This window comes from Manis javanica, chromosome 3, assembly GCF_040802235.1.
Source record: "Manis javanica isolate MJ-LG chromosome 3, MJ_LKY, whole genome shotgun sequence".
Taxonomy (NCBI): domain Eukaryota; kingdom Metazoa; phylum Chordata; class Mammalia; order Pholidota; family Manidae; genus Manis; species Manis javanica.
Window position 1 is genome coordinate 19,492,121 of NC_133158.1, and position 27,406 is coordinate 19,519,526.

Consider the following 27,406-nt stretch of genomic DNA (forward strand, 5'->3'; position numbering starts at 1 on the left):
GACGGTAAGAGGGAGATGCTGTTTCTTGCACACACTGGAGCAACTACATTGTTCTGTGCAAGTCTTACAGGAAGAGACCTGCCTGAACAGAGGTCAAATGGAGAGTGAAGTGGAGGGAGACGAAGCCATGCTAGGTAGAGAACAAGCCCCTTCCGAACTGAAAGGGACCATGATAAACTAAATCCAGTGGCTGGTAAGGGCTGGCCAAGCGTTTGATGATGTCACCTGAATAGATCCCCCTGCAGGGCTGTTTGTAGTGGTGCTATGTGCTCTGGACAATCAAAGGGTCTAAAGATGCCAGGGACTACCGGACTCTGATGGCAAAATTGAGGGAAGTATTTTGGGTTCCGGGAGCTTTTGTCTACATTTACCAACCGGGGTCAGGGTCAAGAGCCACTACCTTTTAAGAAGGTCAACAACTGTATCCAAATTTGCACCTTCTAAGACAAGGCAATAAAGAGCCTTCTTGACTCACCACCTTTCTTGCTCCCTTCCTTCCTTTCATGGCTTTGTCATAGGCTTTGAGAGGACAAGGTGGAATAATTCAGTATCTTTTCCTTGAAAAGCTCACAGACAAGAGAAGATAATAAAAATGTCCACATGGCTGGGAGCCGGATGTTCTGAGAGCTAGTGCTGTTTCGCCAGGCTGGCTATCCACACCTCAGCTATACCATTCTAAAATGTCAGCACGGGACCGGACTTCTGAGAAGCCATGCTTCCATAATGTAATAGTAATCATAACGACAGAAACAGCAGCCGCGTTAACTGAGTGCTTACAAGTTGTCCGCACCGTGCTGAATGCCTCATATTCGCCATTTCACTCAAGCCTCAGGGATGTTTTACAAAACTCCATTTTGTAGATAAGGAAACAGGCTTCGTGAGTTTAAGTAACTAGTGCAGTCACATGAGGAATAAATAGTTGAGAAGGGCTTTGAATCCAGCTGGTTCAACCCCTAAGCTTTTAATCACTTTGCTGAATGCACTGCCTCTCTACACGGGTGGGTCAGTGATGAACACGGCTCAGGCAGAGAAGTATTCTTGTCATGATTATTGGTAATACTAAACTTTTAAAATGTGTCCTCTTAACCGCTTTGTGTACAGATTCTTAATTCTCACAGCCTGTATATAGGGTGGTCGATTCTAGCGCACTCTTTGTACAGATGGGGAAAGCGAGGCCCGGGAAATGCTCAAGGTCACACAGCTAGCAAAACCCGAGGCAGTGGGCCTGCACCTCCCTAGGGGCCTTAACCATTGTGCCCACAGCAGGGCGCAGGCCTGTCGCGAGCCGCCCCCAGGGGAGCGGCGGACGGACAGCTCCCCGGTCTCCAGGCCGGCCCAGGCGGCACGCCCCCGCCGCGCACGCGCTCTCTGGCTCGGGGCCGGACGAGCGGCGGGCGCGAGGACGGCGGCGGGGAGCGTGCGCGCGGTGACGTGCCGGGCGCCATGTTGGAGGGCTGGTGGTAGCGGCTCGGGGAGGTGCTCGCTCTCTCGGTTTTGCTCTCTCGCTCGCTTCCCCCGGCTCCCTTCGGTGCCCCTCCCGGTCGCCTGCGTGCCGGAGTGTGTGCGAGGGAGGGGGAGGGCATCGGGGGGGTGGGGGGAGGCGTTCCGGTCGCCGGGAGACCCGAGGAGGGAGGCGGAGGCTGCGACGGGCTCCGGGAAGCCATGGACGTCGAGAGGCTGCAGGAGGCGCTGAAAGGTGGGGTAGCTGTCCCTTCGGCCTTCCTGCTCGCCCTCCGCGGCCGTCTCTCCTCCCGCCTCAGGCCGGGGCGCTCCGAGGGCGGGGGCCGGGGCGGCCCGGGGGGGCCGCTCTCCCTGGCTCCCATCCCCCCCGGCCTCCCCAGGGGCGGGGAGCCCTGTGGGCAGCTCACTCCCGCCCCGCTCCGGGCTTTGTGTCGGCCTTCGGCGTCTGGGCTGGGGGAGGGGAGCCGGGGACGCTCGCGGGGCCGCGGTCCCTCGCCCACCGCTCCGTGCCGAGGTCGAGGGCCCACGGCGCCCTCCCAGGCAGGCTCCGCTCGCCGTCAGGCCCCCGCACGCCTGGCGTCGGAGTGAGAGAAAGTAAGAGGTTGGGGGTGGGGGCAAGGGAGGGGCAAAGCAACTTTAAAGTGTCTCAGGAAGTCCTTTTCGGGGCTTCTGAAGTCATCTCTCCACGCGTCGCGATTCTCACTCAGGTGGTCGGTCGCCTTCCAAGCAACAGGCTTGAGAACAGTGGTTCTCAGACTTAGAATAGAGTGATTTGAGCGTTTTGGGAATTACGCCTTGACGTCCAGCATCCTTTGGGGACGCCTGCATGAGGTAGCTGGTGTTTCTACAAAAGCAGATTTATGAAGTTCGTTCACGTGGATAAACAGTTTGTGGGGCCGGGGCCTGGCATTTGTATTTTAACAGGTCTTCTAGATGACTGTGATGCTGGTGTTCCCCTGGGCGACACTTTGAGAAACACAGCCTTACGCTGGTTTGTGAAGTTAAGTGCCCCCTCTAGGAGAATTCATGTTACCTGTGAAGAGAGTGACATGTCGGGAGTAGGACCTGGAGGGGCCGAGGTGGATATTTGGTTGAGAGGCTGATTTTTTTTTTTAATTGCATCTAAATAGGAGGAAGGACTTCGGAGGAGGATGTTTTTAGACAGCATTGGAAACGGTCGATGCACTTTTTGAGAAATACTGGTAACTTTTCTTTCTTCCCTTATCTAGATTTTGAGAAGAGGGGGAAAAAGGAAGTTTGTCCGGTCCTGGATCAGTTTCTTTGTCATGTAGCCAAGACTGGAGAAACAATGTGAGTTGAAAACCTGTATTCGTTGTTACAGACCTATGTATCATTCAGAATTGCTCAGGAAGGGAAAAAAGTGTATTTCCGAAGAACTGAATACTGCATTTGTCCAAACCGTATAAACCTCAGTCATTTAAAGCATTTGCTAAACACGTATACTTCCTTTACTTGATGCACGCTCTGTAATGAATTTTTTACATTTGTTAAAATTTTCTTTATAACCGTGGTTTTTGCATTTTTAGGATTTATTAGTCTGACTAGCCAGGGAAAGGAAGGATGCCCTATTCCATCATTACCCTTTTCGGCTGTAACAAATAAGTTTATTCTCTGAATTTTGTGGCTTCGATTCTATTTCAGATTCTTTTGCTGCTGGTATTATATCGTCCTATAACCACCAGCCTCTTGTCATATTTATATATGTAGGTGTTTGAACTGTCACTTCCATCTTTTCTCCTGAGGACCCAGAGTAATTACCTAACAAATTCCAGATGCTGTGGTTTTGACTGTCCTGCAAACTTTGTAGGATAGCTAACTTGTGATATAGGCTCAGCATTTTATTAGGCTTGTTTCCAAGTGGTATGTATCTCAAACTTAAACTATGAAGTTAGGACTGTTTTCAGAAGGAACATTCTAGTTCATTGTTGTGTATGTAGTTTGTGTGGTAGGAGTTACCACACTCTAAATTTGTAGAGAGCAGTGTAGATTTGGTGACTTATGTAGTCTTTTTTGGGGGGAGGGAAGGGGATTGGGAGTAAGAAGGGAAAAGGTGGGCTTTCTTTTGGCTCCTCTGCTTAGGGTGACTGCTTATTTTTTAAATTCTTTGAGAGGCCTAATGTAAGGGTGTAAGCTTCAGCAAGTGAAGCATACTTTCATTGGCTTTAGGGGGAAAAAGGTCACTTTTGCTTCTAAATTGTAGTCTTTTAGAATATCTTGATTTTAAAAAGTTGATGCAAAATAACTGATTTATATAGATAAGCTTAAAATGACTAGACACCAACTTTCAAAAATAAATTGATCCCTTAATTGTGAATGCTTACATTGCCAACTCTTTAAAATTGTTCCTTGTTCCTTGAGCCAAACTTATCCCTCTCTGCTTATCAAGAGGAAAAGCATTTTACTTTCAAGAGTTTTGATGCACAAGATTATATACTCTGGAGACAAATACTTAAAGCCCTCTCTCCTTACCAGGTTTTAATAAACTGTCTTGCCTTTTGTGTAAAACACACTGGCTATAAATGTATATAGGTGAGAGTTTCCAAAAGAAAGCTTTTTAATAACCTGTCTGACTGGATCACCAAGTGGCTAGGGAAATTTAACCTGATTTGTCTGGACAATTGTAGAAAACTTACACAAGTTGTATGTCATCTTCCAGTCGCCCCCGCCCCCACACTCCAACTAGGTCTTTGTACATGTACTAATAGTACTTTGTATTAAACGGTAGTGTTAGGTTCTTAATGGAGTTTGAAAAATATTTTAAAATTTATCACTCAAGCTGCTGGTGTATGTATACATTCAGCTTCATTCATCCTTTGTTTTTTTAATCAAATTGGGCATGTCATAACTTTCCATACTGAAATTTGAAGTTTGTTGTCACTTCCTCGCTAAACTGAGCTTCCTCTAAGTTGTAAGATTGTAGTGAGAAAAAATCTAAAGAACAAAGATTCAGATCTGTGTTGTTTTAGGATATATGTATTGCTTAAGATAAGAATTCTATAGTTGTGTTTTTATTTTCACATACATTATATCAAGATTCATTAACGGAAGAAATAATATAAACCTTTGTTTATGGATGATAACCAGTGACAGCCTATGCTATTTATTTTTCATTATAAATATTGATCCGACACTTGTGTTTTTAGTTTTAGACAGATTTTAAAATTAAAAGTCTAGGTTCTTACTGAGAAAGAGATTGAAGGAAATTTAAAGGGCACTGGAACAATTTTCCTTCCTAGTCTATTAAAAATTATCTGTAGAAATCTAGTGTAGGAAGTTGGGAAAGATTTGAAGACATGAGCTGCTAAACTGTTACAAAGAGGGAAATTACTTATCTATATATCTAAAACAATCCCCTAATTAGTTGATATGGGCCATTTCAAGAACTTTTTACATTGAAAAGGTTATTTCCTCCTCAAATGAGATACTACCTTGAGGAACACTTTTCTCCAAATGTAAGTGTCAAACTAAATGCCATATATGCTGGATAAACAGGAAACATGTAGGAGGTTTCAATCATAAGTTTAAACATTTGATGGGTTTCAATTATGGATTTAAATGTATTTGATGGGTTTTAGTTGTAGTTTGTCTTTTTGATGTTCAGATTGTCCAATATTTGGCCAGTGGGAGCCTCTTCCCGTTGATTAGAGTCATTTTGACTTGACCCTAATAATCCATGATAACATCCTTCCTCTTTGATAGGAGAATATGTTGTAAACTCATTCCTGCCCCAGATGTGGAGTTACCTGTTTCTCAAGAAGCCCTTTCCTCTTTAGATGGGAGATGATGTTTTAATACTACATCCTGGGTGTTAGAGATGCTTTTTTATTACTGAGTTTGTTATTGTTTCTAGCCTCTTCAGTGAACAGAACTAATAAAATACTTTAAGATTTGTAGTGATATTTCCAATTTAGATTCAGGACTACAGGGTTTTGTTTGTTTGTTCTTTACTTCTTCCACATCAAAAATCCTAGTTCTCATGCATGTACGGGATAGTATAATTAGGACATCCCATAATTACTGATATTTACATTTAACATTCACACACCAAAAAGTCTAAGAATAGTGATACAGATACCACCAATAATTACTAAGAACATTAAGATTTTTCTATATAATGCTCTCCCAATTTCTAGCCCCCATTTACATTTATCTGAGCATATAACTATTACATTAACTCTCCCTTTTAACCATCATTTAGTCTTAACAGTAGGTATGTATCTAATGTTCACCATGAGTCTGTAAGTCACTGTCCCTAGTCAGTGTCGTTGTCTCAAGCTTATTCTGTAGAATATTTAGGCAGGGCTCATGGAAACAGTATTTCCTGAGTTCTGTGTTGTTAACTGTGCCCTTTATTCTTGAAGGTCAGGTTGGCTGGAAATGAAATCTTTGGTTTTCATTTTTTTGTCCTTGAGTAGCTTAAACATGTTAATTATGTTGTTTTCCCAGTTGAAAAAAAAACCTGATGATAATTTGATTTTTTTATAAACCACCTATATTTTTCGTAGATTCCCAAAAAAGAATTTTTTCCTGAAGGTGCAGTAATTTTTCCAGACTCATGTACTGTTGGGCATTTTGGGTCAGTATACTTAGGTATGTGGTATGTACTTTGAGCATGTGTTTTTAAGTTTTTCAAAGCTTTCTAATTTCAGGAAAGTGATTCTTATTTCATTCAGTTTTTCTTTTTCAGCGACTCCTTGTATTCTTAGATTGAATCATCTCTGTATTATCTTCAATATTTGTCATTTTGTCCTGAATTCTTTTTCATTTCTGTTTTTAAGAACCAGCTTGAGGTATAATTAACATGCAGTAAATTTCATGTTTTGAGAATGTGTAATTTTCTAAATTTTCACACACTTTCAAAAGTCTAACCACACTCAAGATTGTGAACCATATCTGTTACTCCCTGAAGTTCCCCATCCCCTTTTGTAATTTTCATTCCCGTTGTGTGATCTCCTCCCCTCAGGCAACTAATGATCTGCTTTTTCTCACTGTAGATTAGTTTGCATGTTGCAGCTTTTTATATAAATGGAATCATACAGTATGTATACTTTGGCTTTTAGTGACTTTGAGACTAATCCATATTCACATATCAACAATTCATTCCTTTTTATTTCTGAGTAGTATTTGTTATATGGGTATTCTAAAGTTTTTCATATATTCATATGTTGGTGGACATATGGGTTATTTCCAGTTTTTTCTATTTAAAAAGCTGCTGTGAACACTTGTTTATGTACATGTCTTTGTACATACACATTCTTTTGGATAAAAATATAGGAGTGGAATGGCTGGATCACATGGTAGGTGTATATTTAACTTATTAAGAAACTGCCAGACTTTTCCAGGGTGATTGTATCAGTTTGCATTCCCACCAGTGTTCTGGTCGAGTTCATTTTTTTTCACAATCTTTCTAAAACTTAGTATGGTCAATCTTTTTCACTTCAGTATTCTAATAGGGACTTACTGTATAAGTGGTTTTAATTTTAATTTTTCTGACTATGTTGAACATGTTTTCATGTGTTCGCTTGCTGTTTGTATTTCTTTTCTAGTAAAATGATTTTTCAAATATTTTCCAATTCAAAAATTGTTTTCTTACTGGGCATTTGAGAATTCTTTATATATTATGGATGTAAGTCCTTTATCTGCTATGATTTGCCAATACTTGGCTGTCACTGTCTGGCTTTTCATTGTCTTAACAGTATCTTTCTAAGTGAAATTTAAAATTTAATTCCATTTCGATTTTTAGGAGTCTTACTGCATTATCTTTCATGTTCATTTGTTTTTGTGTACTTTCTAGTTTAGTTTTTAATCCCTGAAGAATTCTATTCTGTTACTTCTAATTCTTTGCTGAATTGTATTTCATTTTTCTGAGTTTTTCTAATGCTGACTTGTACCACTTTCTGAATGTCTTCAGCTCATTTTGAAAAGTTATAATTCAGTTTTGATCTGTTTTTGGACAGGTTTTTTTAGCTGCCTTTTGTCTGTAGGGATGTTTTTCTACTTTTTTCTTATAGTAACTTCATAATGGATTTGACTTGGATATTTTTTGTTGCACATTTTTACATGCAGTTAGTTTTCCTGAACTTTGAGGAGGAAACATGGTTCAGCGTAGCTTTTCTAACTTTACAGAGCTCTATCATTGTTTTTGTAAAGTGTTTTAGAACTCTGAAATTTCCAGGCTCTGTTCTCCACTCCTACTTTTATTTGGACCTTGTCTTTCCTTCAGTTCATCTATTTCTCCTCATTGTGTGGTTTGGACGAGAGCCCTGGTAGGCCATGAGAACAAGCCTACTCTTTTCAGCTCTCATCGCAGGTCCCTTCTGTTGTGTTCACTCACTATTGGAGTGGGCAAAGCCAATTTCAGTTGTAGCTCTTGTTTTCTCATTGGCCTGCTGTGATTTTTAGTGACTATTTGTGGACTCAAATGTGGTTCTCCTATTCTAGGTCCTACAGCTTCCTTGACTTCTCTGCTTTCTCTTGCGCAGATCCTAATACACTGTCATGTGACTTAACAGTTTTTTCTTAACCCTTATGTTTTGGGTTTTGTGAGACTGTCTTGTCAGCTACTTTTGTTGTAAATGTTTTTGTTCATTGGTTTTGGTTTTGCTGTCTAGTTATGTCTGATACATGGAGACTTGGAGAAATGAAAACTTATTGCACCATTGCCGTCCTCTCAGAATTATACTTTTTAGGGAAACAGTCATTCGGTCCCTGTTAGGTTAGTTTCCTCATCTGTAAAATGAGAATAACGATAGGATCTCTAGTATGAGTAGGTAATACCAGGAGAACAGTACAGTGCTTGGGAAACAGTAAATTAAATGCTCAATAAATAGTAGTTACTGTGTTCATAATACTTTTATTGAGTGCTTTTTTTCCCTCCCTGTAGTTCAAGTTCTTTGTAAGTTCAGCAGTTTTGACGGATTATTCAGAAAATAAAAGGTTACTTAAAAGTAACTGTCACCTGCTAAAATCTGCAGTATTTTAACTGCTAAAACTTGCATTATTATAAATAAAATCTCCTTAACCTATGAAGTTGTTAGATCCTTCTGTGGGAGGGGAGATCCTTCATAAGGGAGGGAATTTTGTTTTATTGAACAGCATTTATTGAACACTTGAACACTGTTTCTAAAATATCAGTCTCATATACTACCTACATGATTTTGCCACATCCTTGTAACATCTGTATAATTATTTACTTAATGCTTTTTAGGTAAGCTTAGTCTTTTCCTTTAGGTTTTTTTTAAATGTTAAAATATTATGGAGGATAAGCCCTCTTTTACCCTTGTGCAGAAGTATAATCACTATGTCAATTATTCCCCCAATCTTGTAAAAAAAAAAAAGTGATTTGTTACATTAGTTACATCTTTCTAAGTCACTTTAAAGGCTATAAATACTGGAATACATAATTAATATTAATTATCCATGTGTCACCTAAAGTCCTCTCCTGTACCATCATCAAAGTGGCACACAGGAAGCACAGACTTAGGTAAATACTAGTTAGTTATAGTTAAATGGATGTTCTTTTGTGTCTAATGCTCCAGTGATTGCAGGGATTAAGGTATATGAGCATGAAAAAAATTAGTTTTTGTTTGTTTCATCTCATTATGCTATACACCTGATGTGTCATGCACATGGCACAAAATCTGAATGTGATGTATTGGAAGTTAGATATACCAACTTTTCTGACAAGAGTTAACTTCAGATATTCAATCTTTAGTGTGCAAGTGAACTCATATTTTCCATGTTTAGCCCATATTTTTACTAGAAGTTGGCTAATTTCATGAGAGTTAGCATGTGGTAATGTCATTCTTGGAAGGAGCGTGGCTCAAGTTCTGAATTTAGCTTGGCAACTTTTTCTGTGTGAATTTGGGTAAATTAATTGTGAGCTTGTTTCTTCACTTGAAAAATGGGCTTTATACCATATAGTTGCCTCAGCTATTGTGAGGATTTGAATAAATGAATTTAGCATAGATAACAAAGTTTGGGAGTAAATATTAGAATTGCCTAAATGTTGCATAGATAGAATGAATTTGGCTGAAGAAACAAGTCTGATGAGATACTTAATCTTCTGGAAAGACCACTGGTTTGCGTCTAAGCACAAAACAGCACTCAAGACAGACCTGGGTTTAAATTCCCAGCTCTGCCACTTGGTTACTGTGAGAGCCAAGCTGACTTTATTTCCTCATCAGTAAAATATGGGTAATAAATCTATCTCAAGGGTCACTGTGGGAATTCAGTGAGTATATAGTATAAAATGCTTAACACAATGAGTGGCATGTAGTGATAACCTCTTCTCCCCATAGCGGAAACTACCATAACCTATTTTTAGTTTCAGTTATTTAGATCACTTAAATTATTATCGGCCACAGTTTTCTCAGTTACTAAATGAGTGGCTTGTAATAGATGATCTCCAAGATTCCTTCCAGCTTGAAAAGCTTACAGGAGTCTTTATGTTGCGGCAGTTGTTACCTGGGGGTGATACTGCAACAATAGTACTTAAGGGTAGAGAATGGGGCACAGTGTGATAATGGTTGATGTTAAAGTGTCTGCTGATGTTGTGTTGAAAGATGTTAACTGTTGGGATTGTGTTGCATAGGAGAGTTGTTTGGAGGCAGGAAAAAAATTGAGAATCAAGTGTCTATACTTGGATGAGAAAGGCCAGTCCTTATTATCACTTAACTCATTAGAGGCCAAAAGAGGTTCCCAGAATGCCTGTCATAGTATTGTTATCTGCATATGCATGTGGTTTTTATCTACATCCAGAAATCCTCTTGGTGCCTGCCAATGAATATACGAGTTCATAAGGCTTTTGGATTTACTTTTTTGCACAATAAGAGTATTTCTGCAAGGAGTAATCTGGAATGTGAGCAGAATATGGCCTAGTTTTCTTTTTTTCCCCAGTGAGTACTGTTGGTAAATTCAGGGTTTCCCTGTTCATACGCTTTTGGAAGACAAGTTGTCTTTCTCTTCCTCCTGTATAGATACTGATCCAGGTTTGTCCTAACTGTTCCTATTTTAGAGGGTTCATGGGGATAATACCTCTGTTGCCTTGTTATTCCTTTTTTTTGGAGAACTGCCTATGGTATTTGATTTTGTCATCTTAGTTGCTCTAGGATGTGACAAATCAATGCCAAAGCCAGGATGCCCACTTTAAAAAATTATTTTCTGACAAACTGTTAGGTCAGTAGAGGGATAGACAAGTAATAAAATTTAAATGCTTTTTTTGAAACTTGCAGTCTTTCATATTTTAATTATACTAAATATGGGAAACATCATATACATGTTTTTTCTATTTATGTCTTCATTTTAGTTAAGGAAACGTTGTTGAAAAAAACTGCATTTTGAGTTCACATGAAACAAATGACTATTATTGTGCCCATAATGTGAAAAACAAAGGTTATGGAAATTAATACTGCATTAGATAAACCTCTTATTGAAAACATTTTTTATTATAAAAGTGATCACAAGAAAAAAGGAAAACCAAACTATACTGTTAATCTATTTCTATATTAACAATTTTTCTATGCACGTATAGGGATATATACATTAATTTTGGAAAACCACACAGTGGTTTTGTATCATACTCCTGCAGTTTTTGCCTTTTGATACTTGCTGCTGTGTTTGGATCTCATATCAAAATAGAAAAGTTTTGCCTCATTTTTTTTGTGGGTTGCATGGTATTCCATTGTTTAGGGTATACTATAGTTTATTCTGTCCTCTTTAATCATCCTTCAGGTTGTTTACAGTTAAAAACAATTCAAACACTGTTAAGTTGAGCGTATTTACTTTGGCACTGACATGTGAGTGGGGTTATAGATTGGAAGTTTATGTGCATTATTGACATGCTGTCAGCTGACTTTGCAAAAATTTTTTTCCCACCATACACTTACACTAATAATGTACTGATGTCATTACTGAGCATTAGTAGGCTTTTAAATCTGAAAATCTTGTAAATGAAAAATGGTATCTAGTTTTAATTTGCTTTTGTTTTGTGCCAGTATTTTTCCACTTGTTTATTGCCATTTGTAATTTTCTGTCATCTGAATTAATGTTATGATTTGTTCCTTTTCCAGTTTTTTTAAAATTAATTAAGTAATTTTGTTGTCATTAACCTACAATTACATGAAAAATATTATGTTTATTAGGGTCCCCCCTTCACCAAATCCCCTGCACAAACCCCATTACAGTACTGTCCATCAGCGTAGTAAGATGCTGTAGAATCACTACTTGTCTTCTCTGTGTTGCACAGCCCTCCCCATGGCCCCCCCCCCACATTATACATGCTAATCGTAATGTCCCCTTTCTTTTTCCCCACCCTTATCCCTCCCTTCCCTCCTTTTCTCCCCAGTCCCTTTCCCTTTGGTAACTGTTAGTCCATTCTTAGGTTCTATGATTCTGCTGCTGTTTTGTTCCTTCAGTCTTTCTTTGTTCCTATAGTCTTTGGGTTTGAGGTGAGTCTCTTGTAAGCAGCTTAGAGATGGGTCTTGCTTTTTTATCCATTCTATTATTCTGTGTCTTTTGATTGGTGCATTCAGTCCATTTACATTTAGGGTGATTATTGAAAGATATGTACTTATTGCCATTGCAGGCTTTAGATTCGTGGCTGCCAAAGGTTCAAGGTTAGCTTTAGTATCTTACTGTCTAACTTAACTCACTTATTGAGCTATTTTAAACACTGTCTGGTCATTCTTGATTTTTCTCCCTTATTCCTCCTCCTCCGTTCTTTATATGTTGGTTGTTTTATTCTGTGCTCTTTTGTGCTTCCTTCAACTGCTTTTGTGGGTAGTTGATTTTATTTTTTGCCTTTAGTTAGTATTTGGTTGGTCTGCTTTCTTTGCTGTGATTTTTATTTTCTCTGGTGACATCTATTTAGTCTTAGGAGTGCTCCCATCTAGAGCAGTCCCTCTAAAATACCCTGTAGAGGTGGTTTGTGGGAGGCAAATTCCCTCAACTTTTGCTTGTCTGGGAATTGTTTAATCCCTCCTTCATATTTAAATGATAGTTGTGCTGGATACAGTATTCTTGGTTCAAGGCCCTTCTGTTTCATTGCATTAAATATATCATGCCATTCTCTTCAGGCCTGTAATGTTTCTGTTGAGAAGTCTGATGATAGAATGATGGGATTTCCTTTGTAGGTGACCTGTTTCCTCTCTCTGGCTGCCTATAAAACTCTGTCCTTGTCCTTGATCTTTGCCATTTTAATTATTCTGTGTCTTGGTGTTGTCCTCCTTGGGTCCTTTCTGTTGGGAGTTCTGTACGCTTCCATGGTCTGATCGATTATTTCCTCCCCCAGTTTGGGGAAGTTTTCAGCAATTATTTCTTCAAATACACTTTCTATCCCTTTTTCTCTCTCTTCTTCTGGTACCCGTATAATGCGGATATTGTTCCTTTTGGATTGGTCACACAGTTCTCTTAATATTGTTTCATTCCTGGAGATCCTTTTATCTCTCTCTGCGTCAGCTTCTGTGCGTTCCTGTTCTCTGGTTTCTATTCCATCAATGGCCTCTTGCACCTTATCCATTCTGTTTTATAAGTTCTTTCAGAGATTGTTTCCTTTCTGTAATGTCCTTCCAGACATCATCCCTTAGCTCTTACCTATTTCTCTGCAGCTCCATCAGATGGTTATGAGCTTTATTTTTAATTCTTTTTCAGAAAGAGTGGTTAGGTCTATCTCCTCAGGGTTTGACTCTGTGATCTTCGTCTGTATCAATTTCTTCTGCCTTTTCATGGCGATAGATATATTTGTGGGGAGCTGGCGCATGTGTTGGGTAAGAGAAAGTCCCTTCTTGCCAGTTTGTGGCCTTCTTCTCCTGGGAGAACAGCGGCCTCTAGCGGCTTGTGCTGGGCAGCTGCGTGCAGACGGGGCTTCCGATCTTGCCTGGCCGCTATGGAGTTTATTTAGCTCTGCAGTCGCTGTGGGCGTGGCCTGCCTCAGGCTGCTTCTCCAATATGGCAGAGCTGCGTCGGAGGGGGGAACAGGCGGGAGGCTGTTTATCGCAGTGAGGGGCCTCCAAGCTGCGCTGCGGGGGTTTGGGCGCCCAGAGTTCCCCGGGATTCCCAGCTGCTAGGCTAAGTGTCTTGGGGCACTTCCGTCCAGCTGTGGGGTCCCTGTCCCTTTAAGACTTTCAAAAAGCACTCGCTTTTCTTTGTCCCCGGGGCACCAGCTGTGGGGACCTGCTCACAGGTCTTACTGTCCTGTTTCCCTAGTTTCCAGCACCCCACACAAGCACTGTGTGTCTGCGCTCTGGTGCGGATGACTGGGGCTGGGTCTGAGCAGTCCTGGGCTCCCTCTTCCTCCTCGCTCCGACTCCTCTCCTCCTGCTGGGAGCTGGGGTGAGGGATGCTTGGGTCCCGCTGGGACCTTACCCCCTTTGCGAGGCGCTGGGTTCTTGTGGGTGGGGCTGTAGTCTGGCTGTTGTCCTGTGTCTTCTGGTCTCTCTTTTAGGATTAGTTGTATTTGTTGTATTTTCAAAAATATATATGGTTTTGGGCGGAGATTTCCGCTGCTCTACTGATGCTGCCATCTTGGTTCTCTCTCCTTTTTCAGTTTTATGCTAGATTTTTACTGATAAAAAAAGATGGTCATAGGGGAGGCTTAACAACACGCTCGTAAATAATCAATGAATCAATGACCAAATCAAAATGGAGATCCAGCAATATGTGGAAACAAACAACAACACCACCACAAAGCCCCAACTACTGTGGGATACAGCAAAAGCAGTCTTAAGAGGAAAGTATATAGCAATCCAGGCATATTTAAAGAAGGAAGAACAATCCCAAATGAATGGTCTAATGTCACAATTAACAAAATTGGAAAAAGAACAAAAGAGGCCTAACGTCAGCAGAAGGAGGGACATAATAAAGATCAGAGAAGAAATAAATAAAATTGAGAAGAATAAAACAATAGCAAAAATCAATGAAACCAAGAGCTGGTTCTTTGAGAAAATAAACAAAATGGATAAGCCTCTAGCCAGACTTATTAAGAAGAAAAGAGAGTCAATACATATCAACAGAATCAGAAACAAGAAAGGAAAAATCACGATGGACACCACAGAAATACAATGAATTATTAGAGAGTACTATGAAAACCTATATGCTAACAAGCTGGGAAACCTAGGAGAAGTGGACAACTTCCTAGAAAAATACAACCTTCCGAGACTGACCCAGAAAGAAACAGAAAATCTAAACAGACCAATTACCAGCAACGAAATCGAAGCAGTAATTAAAAAACTACCAAAGAACAAAACCCCCAGGCCAGATGGATTTACCTCGGAATTTTATCAGACATACAGAGAAGAAAACACCCATTCTCCTTAAAGTTTTCCAAAAAATAGAAGAGGAGGAAATAACTCCCAAACTCATTCTATGAAGCCAACATCACCCTAATACCAAAACCAGGCAAAGACCCCACCAAAAAAACTACAGATCAATATCCCTGATGAACGTAGATGCAAAAATACTCAACAAAATATTAGCAAACCAAATTCAAAAATACATCAAAAGGTTAATACACCATGACCAAGTGGGATTCATCCCAGGGATGCAAGGATGGTACAACATTTGAAAATCCATCAACATCATCCGCCACATCAACAAAAAGAAAGACAAAACCACATGATCATCTCCATAGATGCTGAAAAAGCATTTGACAAAATTCAACATCCATTCATGATAAAAACTCTCAACAAAATGGGTATAGATGACAAAAACTCTCAACAAAATGGGTATAGAAGGCAAGTACCTCAACATAATAAAGGCCATATGTGATAAACCCATAGCTAACATCATACTGAACAGCGAGAGGCTGAAAGCTTTTCCTCTGAGATGAGGAACAAGACAGGGATGCCCACTGTCTCCACTGTTATTCAACATAATACTGGGGGTCCTAGGCACTGCAATTAGACAAATCAAAGAAATACAAGGAATCAGTTTGGTAAAGAAGTTGTTAAACTGTCACTATTTGCAGATGACATGATATTGTACATAAAAACCCTAAAGACTCCACTGCAAAACTACTAGAGCTAATATCGGAATTCAGCGAAGTTGCAGGATACAAAATTAACACAGAGAAATCTGTGACTTTCCTATACACTAACAATAAACTAATAGGAAGAGAAATCAGGAAGACAATTCCATTCACAATAGCATCAAAAGGAATAAAATACCTAGGAATAAACCTAACCAAGGAAGTGAAAGACCTATACCCTGGAAACTATAAGACACTCTTAAGAGAAATTAAAGAGGTCACTAACAAATGGAAACTCATCCCATGCTCTTGGCTAGGAAGAGTTAATATCGTCAAAATGGCCATCCTGCCCAAAGCAATATACAGATTCGATGCAATCCCTATCAAATTACCAACAGCTTTCTTCAATGAACTGGAACAAGTAGTTCAAAAATTCATATGGAAACACCAAAGACCCCAAATAGCTAAAGCAATCCTGAGAAGGAAGAATAAAGTGGGGGGGATCTCACTCCCCAACTTCAAGCTCTACTACAAAGCCACAGTAATCAAGACTATTTGGTACTGGCACAAGAACTGAGCCACAGACCAGTGGAACACAATAGAGATTCCAAACATTAACCCAAACATATATGGTCAACTAATATTTGATAAAGGGGCCATGGACATACAATGGCAAAATGACAGTCTCTTCAACAGATGGTGCTGGCAAAACTGGATAGCTACATGTAAGAGAATGAAACTGTATCACTGTCTAACCCCATACACAAAAGTAAATTCGAAATGGATCAAAGACTTGAATGTAAGTCATGAAACCATAAAACTCTTAGAAAAAAAATAGGCAAAAATCTCTTAGACATAAACATGAGTGACCTCTTCTTAAACTTATCTCCCCGGGCAAGGGAAACAAACACAAAAATGAACAAATGGGACTATATCAAGCTGAAAGCTTCTGTACAGCAAAGGGCACCATCAACAGAACAAAAAGGTATATATTCGAAAATGACAGATCCGATAAAGGGTTGACATCCAAAATACATAAAGAGCTCACACACCTCAACAAACAAAAAGCAAATAATCCAATTAAAAAATGGCCAGAGGAGCTGAATAGACAGTTCTCTAAAGAAGAAATTCAGATGGCCAACAGACACATGAAAAGATGCTCCACATCGCTTGTCATCAGAGAAATGCAAATTAAAACCACAATTAGATATCACCTCACACCAGTAAGCATCGCCATCATTGAAAAGACAAACAACAACAAATGTTGGCGAGGTTGTGGAGAAAGGGAAAACCTCCTACACTGCTGGTGGGAATGTAAATTAGTTCAACCATTGTGTAAAGCAGTATGGAGGTTCCTCAAAATGCTCAAAATAGAAATACCTTTTGACCCAGGAATTCCACTTGGAGGAATTTACCCTAAGAATGCAGCACTCCAGTTTGAAAAAGACAGATGCACCCCTATGTTTATATCACTGCACTATTTACAATAGCCAAGATATGGAAGCAACCTAAATGTCCATCAGTAGATGAATGGATAAAGAAGATGTGGTACATATACACAATGGAATATTACTCAGCCATAAGAAAAAAACAAATCCTACCATTCCCAACAGCATGGATGGATGGAGCTAGAGGGTATTATGCTCAGTGAAATAAGCCAGGTGGAGAAAGACAAGTGTGGAGTATAAGAACAAAAGAAAACTGAAGGAACAAAACAGCAGCAGAAGCACAGAACCCAAGAATGGACTATAGTTACCAAAGGGAAAGGGACTGGGGAGGACAGGTGGGAAGGGAGGGGTAAGAGCGTGAAGAAAAGAATGGGGGCATTACGATTAGCATGTATAGTGTTGGGGGGGCATGGGGAGGGCTGTGCAACACAGAGAAGACTAGTGATTTTACAGCATCTTACTGTGTTGAAGGACAGTGACTGTGAACTTGGTGACAAGTAGTGATTTTACAGCATCTTACTATTTTGATGGACAGTGACTGTGAATGCGGATGTGGGGGGGACTTGGTGAAGGGGGGAGCCTAGTAAACATAATGTCCTTCATGTAATTGTAGATTAATGATACCAAAATAAAAAGTAAAAAGAAAAGATGGTCATAGGACTATAACAAAGGATAGTCTTTATTATGATTGATGGATTGAATTGATATTTCTATGATATATTTGTCTTTTCAGCCACATCCAAAGATAGTAGTCATAATTTTCAGCAAAAGATATTTCAAATACAAAATACGAGCAATGTCTTCAATGATTTTTATGACTGGTTTTGGAATTTTGTCCTTGTAAAGTTTTTTCACAATTTGGTCCTGGCCTATATTTTAAATAGGCCAAAAGAGACTAGTTTGTTTTAGGGGAAAAAAAATCTGCATTCTGTTTTTAGGTTGCTTGAATACTGAGAGCATTCTGAGGTGTCAGAAATGCCATACAGTCCTACTCCTGACTTGAGGTATTCATGTAAACATGTTAGTAAAGACTTGGCAATAAATTGGAAGTAAAAGTAATTGAAGGTGTGTGAGATTGAGATATGGGATTTTATTCACATTTGCATTTAATTCTGTAATATGTGTTAACTTTCCTTTTCAATTCTTCATAGTGGTTTTCAGCCAATAGTGACAACGTCTGGAGACATTTTTGGTTGTAACAGTGGGGGAATGCTGCTGGTGCCCACTGAAGGTGGCTTGGGATGCTGCTAAACAGCCCACTTTACACAGGATAACCCCCAACAACATGTGATTCTCAGACCCAAAATGTCAACAGTGCTGAGGTTGAAAGATTCTGCTACACAGGAAAAAAACCATACATTAAGTTTTTAAAAAGTATCTGCAGTTTTGTTCTGTGATCTGTGAAGTAAAACAATGATGAGTATAAGATCATTAAGGTCTTTAACTAAGGTTTTTAGGTTTACCTTTCAGAATTCTTATTTGAGAAACTTAGAAAAGACTAAATTTGACAATTAAATATTACTTGTCAAAGATTCATATTAAGTGTTCTCTTTCCTGACTTACAGTAAAGATGAATGTCCCTGATGTTTTGCCTTTTATCTAATTAAATAAGGCCACAGTTCTGTGACACTGGGTGAGTGTCATACAATTCAGTTTGGTTCTGACACAATCTACTGAAGTTAGCATCACATCTCATGAGGTTTAAAGGCTCAGTCCCGCAAGACTTCACCCTTCCCTTTTCAGACGTCAATCACACGTCCAGGTTGTTACTGTGCTTCCTGACCAGCAGTCTGAAAGTGAGGTTTCCATGACCCACTCCTCGGATTCAATTAGTTTGCTAGAGTGACTCACAGAACTCAGGAAAACACTTTACTTACTAGATTACCAATTTATTACACAGGATATTCAAAGATATGAATGAACAGCCAGATAAGAGTTACATAGAGCAAGGTCCAGAAGGGTCTTGAAGCTTCTGTCCTCTTGGAGTTGGAGGTGCACCATCCTGCCAACACATGGGTGCATTCTTCTTGTTTACCAACCTGGAAGCTCTTTGGATCCCACAGTTTAGGCTTTGTCATGTAGGCATAATGGATTATTAACTCCACTTCTAACCCCTCTCCCCTCTCTGGAGGAGGGTAGGATAGGGCTGAAAGGCCCAAGCTTTTGGTCATGGCTTGGTCTTTCTGGTGACCAGATCCCATCCGGGAGTCCACCTTGAGTTGCTTCATTAGAATAAGAGATGCCTTTATCACCCAGAAAATTCTAAGAGATTTAGGAGCTCTGCATCAGGAACTGTGGCCAAATACTAAATATTGGAATGGAAGGTTCTCCTAGCAGCCCTATTTTCTAGGGTTTTAGGAGCTCCGTGTTAGGAATACACATAGAGCCCAATATGCGTATTTTCAATTATTTCAGAAATCCATCCGTTAGCTAGCTTCACTGGGTAATTCTTATATACATAGGGGAGAGAGCAGCTTTAATTTGTCACTTCATTGATGGATTACTAGCTTTATATCTTTATTAACTGTCTGTATATACCTGATACGTAATGTATACCTGATGTATAATTTCTCATAAACTGCGCTTACTGGTAGCTTGCCAGCTGTGTGTATCTTAGACAAAGTCACAGGCCAGCACACTGTTGGCTGATATACCAACTGGACATCAGTGGCAGCAGTGTCCACCACTTTTCCCACCTCCAAAAGAGCCCTAGCCACTGGAGAGTCCCCTGCTTGCTGTCTTTGAAAGGGAATGGCTAGCCACCTTGAGTATGGAAATCGTGCCAGAAAGATAGATTGGTTATTTCTGTCATCTTTCAGGTTTAACTGCATGTTAAAATGAGGACTTTGTTCATTATACATGCCTTTCACAAACAATCTGATAAGCTCATTGCAGGAGTTGGAAGCACAAGGTGGAAAGACCTACCAAACCTGAATATTTTAATAGAATTATTAATAGCACTTCATTAAATACTGTACAAATGGTAGACTGGGTGGGACACTAGGTGTACACATGTAGTCTACGACTATTCTAATTAGGATATACATTCACTCTTTACCTTGTTTTCTTTGAAGTCTCCGTTGTTTGTACAGCATTGCTAGTTAATAATCATTCGTTCTTAAACTTATCATATCCGTGAGGCAAATATTTGTCTTACTCTTTAAAATTCTTTCTTGATCTGGGCTCTGTTTACCTCCAGTCTTGCCTCTTGACACCATTTATAACTTTCCCAAATTACTTACAGTTCACTGAATATGCGGTCTCTATTCAACTCTAACAGCAACTTTCTGTTCATTGCCTCTGATGTTCTTACTAATGGGATGATTTCAATTTGCCTTTTAAGACTGCCCAGACACCTTCATTCAAATACATATTAATTTACTGAAAAGCTTTCTTTGATCCCCTTTTCTCCATAGAAACTGCCATATTTCTAACATGCATTGATCATGTTTTCTGGTATAACTGCTGACTAGCTTTGAGGGAACTGCTCAGAACAGCAGGCACTGTCAAGATCTCATCTCTAGCCAGTTGTCTGTCAAAGGCCTCTCATCTCCAAATACAGTCACGCTGTGGGTTAGGGCTTCAACATAGGAATTTGGAGGGAACACAAACATTCAGTCCATAACATTTGCCAATGATTTGTGTCAGTACATCGTTCTCTCTTTATATTTGCTGATGAAAGTCAGGTATGGATTGTTTCATGCAGATACATTCCTGAAAATTTTGAAATTAATTGAGTTTGTCAGTAAGTATTTTAGGTATACCTAGTTTAAAAGAAGGAGGAGGAGAAGGGGTGGGGATTTATTGAATGCATACTGTGTAACATTCTGTGTAAAAAATGGTTGTGTGAAATTTTCTGAATGCAGAAGTTTCTTTCGTTATGTATTATTCACCACTTAGTTTTGTGTAATTTCTGACTGTGCGTTGTTTGTTAAAAGGTCCTTCATGTATTTATTGAGATGTCACTTAGTCTAAATCAGCAAATATTTATTGAGTATACATTCTCTGCCAGGTACCCTGCTAGGTATAGGTGCTGGGGTTGCAGTTGTGAACAAACCATGGTGTTTTATTGTATTTATTATTTTAACAGTAAAGTATTTCATTTAATATTTTGCTCACTGCTTTTTCAGCATTTCTCTTATCAAATGTGTGGACTTCATTTTTAACATTCGGATTAGGGGAAACTTTCATAAATGTAGTTCCTTAAGAGAGTAATTTTTTTCAGTTGATCCATGAATGAGCATATGCTATGAGCCTAAGATTAATCAGCTATAGAAGTGGTCAACCATTACTAATAATTATTTATGTTGTGTGTTTCTATTTTTAAGTTTTGGGTGGGAGGTGAAAACTTTTGGTGTCAAGTGATACTGGCCTCATAATGTTTAGAGTGCAGCAGGGAGAGCTTGGTTAGAGTTAATGGGAATAAAAATTGAAATTGTTTTAAATTTTTGCCTTTTGAATTTTTCTGCTGTGTATGCATATAAATTCCAGGTACTTCTCAAAATTTTGACGTAATTACAGATTTTATGAAAATACAGGTTTAAACTTAGAATCTTTTTGCTACCCAAAAACTAACAGTTCAAAAATTAAATAAATATTCCTCATCTGTATGTTCTTTCCACATTTTAATGTCTTTGAAATTGAATGTCTTTCAAAGATCAGTAGTGTGCTAGAATTCTTAAAATAATATAAGTCATATATGCTTGATCCTGATTTAGATTTGGTGAATATAGTGTTAGCCTTCTGAAGGTTTGGGAAAGGCACATATATAAGTGTACTGGCTAGCTTGTAAAGTGTAGAAGAATCACTCACTTGAAAGAAAGACTTTCTGAGTGTTCATTGTAAGTAAATTTAAGTATTGGCATATTTCAACTAAGAAAAGGTTTTAAGAAAAATAGATACTGCTTTTATATTTAGTCAATGGTCTTCAAAATTTCAGATTGGTAAGAGGATTTTTGGATAAAATTGTGTTATTCATAATTGAAGATTTTGCTTTTTAAAAATTTGTAGTTAAACAGTACAAAAACCTCACGTTAATGGAATGAAGTTTTCTAAATATGCCAGTTTCCAAAATTACTGATTTAGTGTTGATATGAGGCACAGAGTCTTAAGAAATGTGGCTTAAAATATATTTTTTATCATAAAAGTGTGATGCCTTATTTAAAATAATTGGGACAATGCAATATTTAATAAAAGAAAGAAATGACAGTGCCTGCATTTCTGTGCCCCAGAATATGTTGAATATTTACATGTACTCAGTAAAATACAAAATATAAGTGAGAATTTAGTTATTAATAAGTAGCTTTAAAAAAAAAAGTCACCAGGAAAAACTAAGGTATACTTCAGCAGAACTTCATGTTCTAAGGAACTTGGATTTTTTTACGTATAGCTAGAAAAGAAATGCTAGTAGCCCTTTAAAAACAACTTGGATCAATTTTGCTTTTTCGTATTCACACTGAATGTCTTTACTTTCGAATTAGAGAGTTTTACCATCAGTAGCTTAAGTTTTCTCACTTGTAATTGCACAGACCTTAAGCAGTTACCTTCTTTATACTCCTAAAAAACAAACAGCTTACATTAAAAAGAAAAACTTCATAGATATGCCCGACTGAAATGTATAACTTTCTTCAGACTTTTAAATTCATAAACATACACATTTGTAAATTCAGATTTAATTTCTAATGTAGGAAGATCAAGCTTTAGGGCTGATGCAGGAGCATTCATGTATTTTGAAGACCTGGGATATTTAACTGGAAAAAGAAAATTCACCAAACTATAAACAAGGAGTAAGGTTCTAATGAAGAAAATAGCAATGAAGTTAATTTATTGGCAGAGATCTGTCATAAAGAGATTGTCCATGTGTAGAACAACATACAGGATCTTTGATGCCCTGAGTTACATGCAGAGAACTAAACTAAAACCCACATTCTCTGAATACTGTATAGGTAGTCTGCTAGACTGAATGTTCATATGGGTCATTTGGGAATGCCCACTCAAATTTTAATTATGTACTGGTGTCACAACATTTTAATATTAAAATATAAGAAATAAAATTTTAAATTGCAATTTGAATATAAGAAATAAACATTTAAAGTGCAGTTTGAAAAATCCGGAGAAGTCTTTTTTCACAGATTTCTGCTTAAAGCTAGAACATTAAAGATTTAATTCCAAAAGAACATTTGGCTTTTTGAAAGCATCAAATTAATTTAAATCTTTTTGCTTGCAAGCAGCATACACTGATTTTGGTTCAGTTAAGCCAAAAAAAAAAAAAAAAAGAATAAAGAAGGGAAAGAAAAATTTATTGAAAGTAGATTGAGGTAGCATTTAGAATCAAAGGAATACCACCAACCCAAGGTTTTGAGGATGATGTACGTTGAGGCCTCATTAGTAGATTCTAGACTTTCTTTTTTTCTTTAGATTCATGCCAAAGGGTTGATTTAGCACCCATGACTCCTAGTCTCTGGACTCTCCATATTTTACATTTCTTGGGGAGAACCCCCACTTGACTTATTACCTCCAGGGTTAATCCATTTTTTGCAGTGGGATGGGTGGTGAGGGCAGGAAGACAGCTGGCTACTGGAAACCCATCCTTGTGTATTATATCCCTTTTTAGGAAAGTGGAGACCATGGGCTGGGGAGTCAACTCACTGGTATATATGCTCTGACCAGCACATATGTATATACATTATACAAGTAAAGTGTATTAAAATTGTTGTCAAGTAATAATTGACTAGTGTATCAGCAGAAAAGTATCTTAACCCTTAAGGATCTAGATGAAATTAGCACTAACCCCTATTCTATTATTATGGCAAATCATTGTTTGGCCAACATCTTTGAATTGCTGAAATGCTTACAATTCAAAACTATAGCTTTTGCTGAGTCAGTATCAAAGTGTTTTCATGACAAAAACCAGTTACCTCTGAAGAGAGAAATTGCTCTGTTATTTTTAGCTTCATGGAACCTGCAATTATAAGGAAAAAAACAACAACATAGAACTAGTGATTATGGTGTGAGGCAGAATATCATAATTGCCTCAAGACAGTTATAAACAAAGTGCTTTGGGAACAGTAGAGTAAGAGTTGATTTCTGGCAAAGAAGATTAGGGAAAGCTTTGTGGTACAAGAGGCATTTTATTTTAGCTCAGTCCAGCGGGAGGCAACAGTGAGCAAAGGGATAGTCAGGAAAAGGCGCAGGGCTACGAAAGTAGATTTGGGATAGATCAGAGAATGTCTTGCTAATACATAGAATTTTGCATTTAGAAAGACTTCACAAGTTTTTATTGAAGGTTTTTGAGAATGGGAGAGACAATTAGAGCTTTGCCTTGGGGAACTTGTATCTGATTCAGGGAGTTAGGGAAATCCACCCAGGAAGCTATTGTCAGAGTTTTAAGATAGAGGAAATGAGAAAATAGGGCCATGTTAGTGGGAATGGACCTAAGATTCAGATAGCATTGGATTATAGTTCTGTAGATACTGTCATTTTCATCTTCCCTGAATTTTTGTGTATTCCTGAATGGTTTCCTGAGTGCAGGAGAAAGTGCCCTTTTTTGGTCTCTCTAATCTATGCTGTTAGCAGTAGTGGTACTACAATGTAAATCTCATGTTATTCCCATGATTAATCTTCACGCACCTTCCCCCTTGCTCAAGTTAAAATTTAAGATCCTTATAATAACAAACTACATGTGTGTGTCTACTTAACTTGCTGCCCTCCAGTTTGCTCCCTTTGTTTTTCTGCTGTCCTAAGCTACTCAAAATGCTCTGATGAATCGTGCTCCCTCATCTCAGTGCCTATGTGCATGTTGTTACCTCTCCCTCAGATAGACCTTTTTTCCTCTGTGTTCATCTTTTACGATACATACTAAGGGTCTGGAAAATTTTCCTTGGCTGGGTTCAGTGTGTCTTAGCCCATTCTTATAGTACTTTATGATTGCTTCCATCATCATATGTATATTCTGTTACGCTGTTGCCTCTTCTTTCCTGCTACAGGGTATCTTAGAGATGCACATTTGCACTGATTTTTTTTCCCTTAACACTTTTGCTATAACTAGATGTCATGACTTACTAAGAGTATGGATTCTGACGCCAAAATGCCTGGGTTGAAATCATGGCTCTGCCACATATAGCTGTTCAACTGTGGGCTGGTTATTTAACCTCTTTGTTAGTTGCCTATTGATAATAAGATGGGTTAAGTAGTACTACCTAACTCCTGACGTTGTGAGGATTGAGTTAATTTGCTCAAAATGCTTAGAACTATGTGGCATTAGTGATTATGTTTGCTACTATTACCGTTATGCATTAAAGTTCAAATATAAATCTATAGCCCCTGTTGCTAAAACAGTTACACATACAACATTTCCCCAATCTGTTTGGAGTGTAGTATATTTCTTCCTGATTTCTTTTTTCCATTGTAGGTGTATTATGAATATTATTCTTACCAAAATAGGCTTCAAGATACTCGCCAGATGGTTATTGAGCCAGGCATATTCTTGGTACTTATGATCTGTATTGGTGAACAATATGTGGGCAGATGGTATATGTAGTAACTACATTTATATTATGTAGATTGTAATGGCAATGGAAGAATAAGAGGGTAAGGGAAGTAAGAATTGAAGGTGGAGAGGTAGTTGTAATTTTATATAAGGCAGTCAGAGTAAGCCTCATATTGAAGGTGATGTTTGAGTGACAGGAAGTTAGTCATTCAGTATATAATAGAAGAGCATTCCAGGCTGAGAAATCTTCCACTGCAAAGGGAGTAAGGAGTGTGTCCCACCTTGTCACATACTAGCAAGGGGGAGGCCACTAGTGTAGGAGAGGAAATCAGAGGTAAAGGGGATTAGGGTCATATCATGTAAGACGTGGGCCATTGTAATGACTTTCACTTTTACCCAGTGACATTGGGAGCTGTGGTAGAGTTTTGAGCAAAGACATTATCAGACTTAAGTGCTAAAAGGATTGTTCTGTGAAGAGCTGTGCTAAAAATATGCTTTAGGTAAACTAAGATAGAAGCAGGAGTTATTAAAGATAATTGTGGTTTTGAAGAGGTGATAGTGGCTCAGATTAAGTGGTAGGAGATGGTGAGAATTAGTCACATTCTTTATATATCTTGAAAGTACAACTGTCAGGATTTTCTGCAGGTAGGGTGTGGTGTGTCAGAGGAAGAATGGAGTCAAGAATGACTCCAGTCAGCCTAAACAGCTAGAAGGGTTGAATTTCATCACACCTGAAATGGGAAAGGCTATGGGATGAGCAGTTTGTGGGAAAGTTTAGGATTTCAGTTTTGGACATGCTGAATGTTTACTGGATGTGGAGCAGGTGGTTGGATGGATGAATGTTCAGATTGGGAGATAAAATTGGCATACAGACAATATTTAAAAGATCCAGACTGGATGAGATCACCAAGGGTACACAGAAGAGACAGACTGGGCTTTGGATTGCTCCAGCCTTAAGCAGTTTGGGGAACCAGAAAAGGAAAATGAGCAAGAAGCCCAGTGAGTTAAAAGGAAACCCAGGGGACAAAAAGAAAACCCAGGAAAATAATTAAGGAGGAATGATCAGCTGTGTAAAGTACTCTTTATAGGACAATTAAGATGAAGTGTGAGGATTTTGCAATATGGAGGTCATTGATAACCTTGATAAGAGTGGGTTAGTTTTAGTGGTGGGGTTGGAAGCTTGATTGGAGTGGGTTTGAGGATCAGTAGGTGAGAGAGGGACAATTCTTCCAAGGAATTTTCCTGCAAAGCAGAGCAAATAAATGATGTGGAATCTAGGAGGGTAAGTAGAGGAAAGAAAAAATATTTTTTGAGATGAGAGAAGTCAACATATTTTTATGGTGGTGGAAATTATCCATCCATTAGAGATTAAAAAGGTGATACAGATGTAGTTGATAGGAGAAAGTGGAGAATTACCCAAGTGATGCTCTTGAGTAGGTGCAAAAGTGGAGAATCTGGTTCATAAATAGATGAGAGTGTGGACATTTAGTTCACTGATGATAATAGGTGTCAATTCAGGGTATATACGTGAGCATGTAGTTGGTGGACAAATGTAGTGAGACTCTGGAAATTCCCTTTCTGTTGTTTCAGTTTTATAAGTGAAACTGGAAGCAGGTCATTTGAGTGTGAAGATGAGGGAGAGCTCACTGGGGGTTTGAGGAGAGAAAATGTATGAAATAGCTACCTAGAAGAGTTTGAGTAGGGAAATAAGAGTATTACCTTGTGACATTCATTGATAGTGTACTTGAGACCAGCCAGCATGGTGATATGTTTTTCTGTTAACTTTGTCTTCATCCACATGTGCCCTGCTTTATAGGCAGAGATTTGGTGGGGATTGCATATCACCAGTGAAAGTTGATTTTGTGAGTGTAGTGAAACCAGAGAGGACTAGAGAATCAACTGTATGCAAGGAGATAATTATAGTGATTAATTATTAATTATAACTTAAGCTAGATAATGAAGGAAAAGTATTAGGGTCTGGTGAGGGACAGTAGAAAGATGGTAGGATCAATGGGTTGGAGATCC

General features: G+C 38.7%; 1 protein-coding gene across 3 annotated transcripts in view; it reads left to right on the forward strand.

Moving 5' to 3' along the window:
• Positions 1 to 1,431: 1,431 nt before the first annotated feature.
• The window catches only part of PPP4R2 (protein phosphatase 4 regulatory subunit 2), a 52,566-nt gene continuing 26,591 nt past the window's right edge, over positions 1,432 to 27,406 (forward strand). Inside the window, exons 1-2 of one of the 3 annotated variants that reach the window (XM_037019288.2) lie at positions 1,432 to 1,696; positions 2,691 to 2,772. In XM_037019288.2, the coding sequence (XP_036875183.1) occupies positions 1,663 to 1,696; positions 2,691 to 2,772 (116 nt within the window). In that variant the 5' untranslated portion in view covers positions 1,432 to 1,662. Of the gene's footprint in view, positions 1,697 to 1,819; positions 2,056 to 2,145; positions 2,293 to 2,690; positions 2,773 to 27,406 lie in introns of those variants that run through there. The other 2 variants (XM_037019289.2, XM_073230918.1) reach the window with 2 other exon arrangements.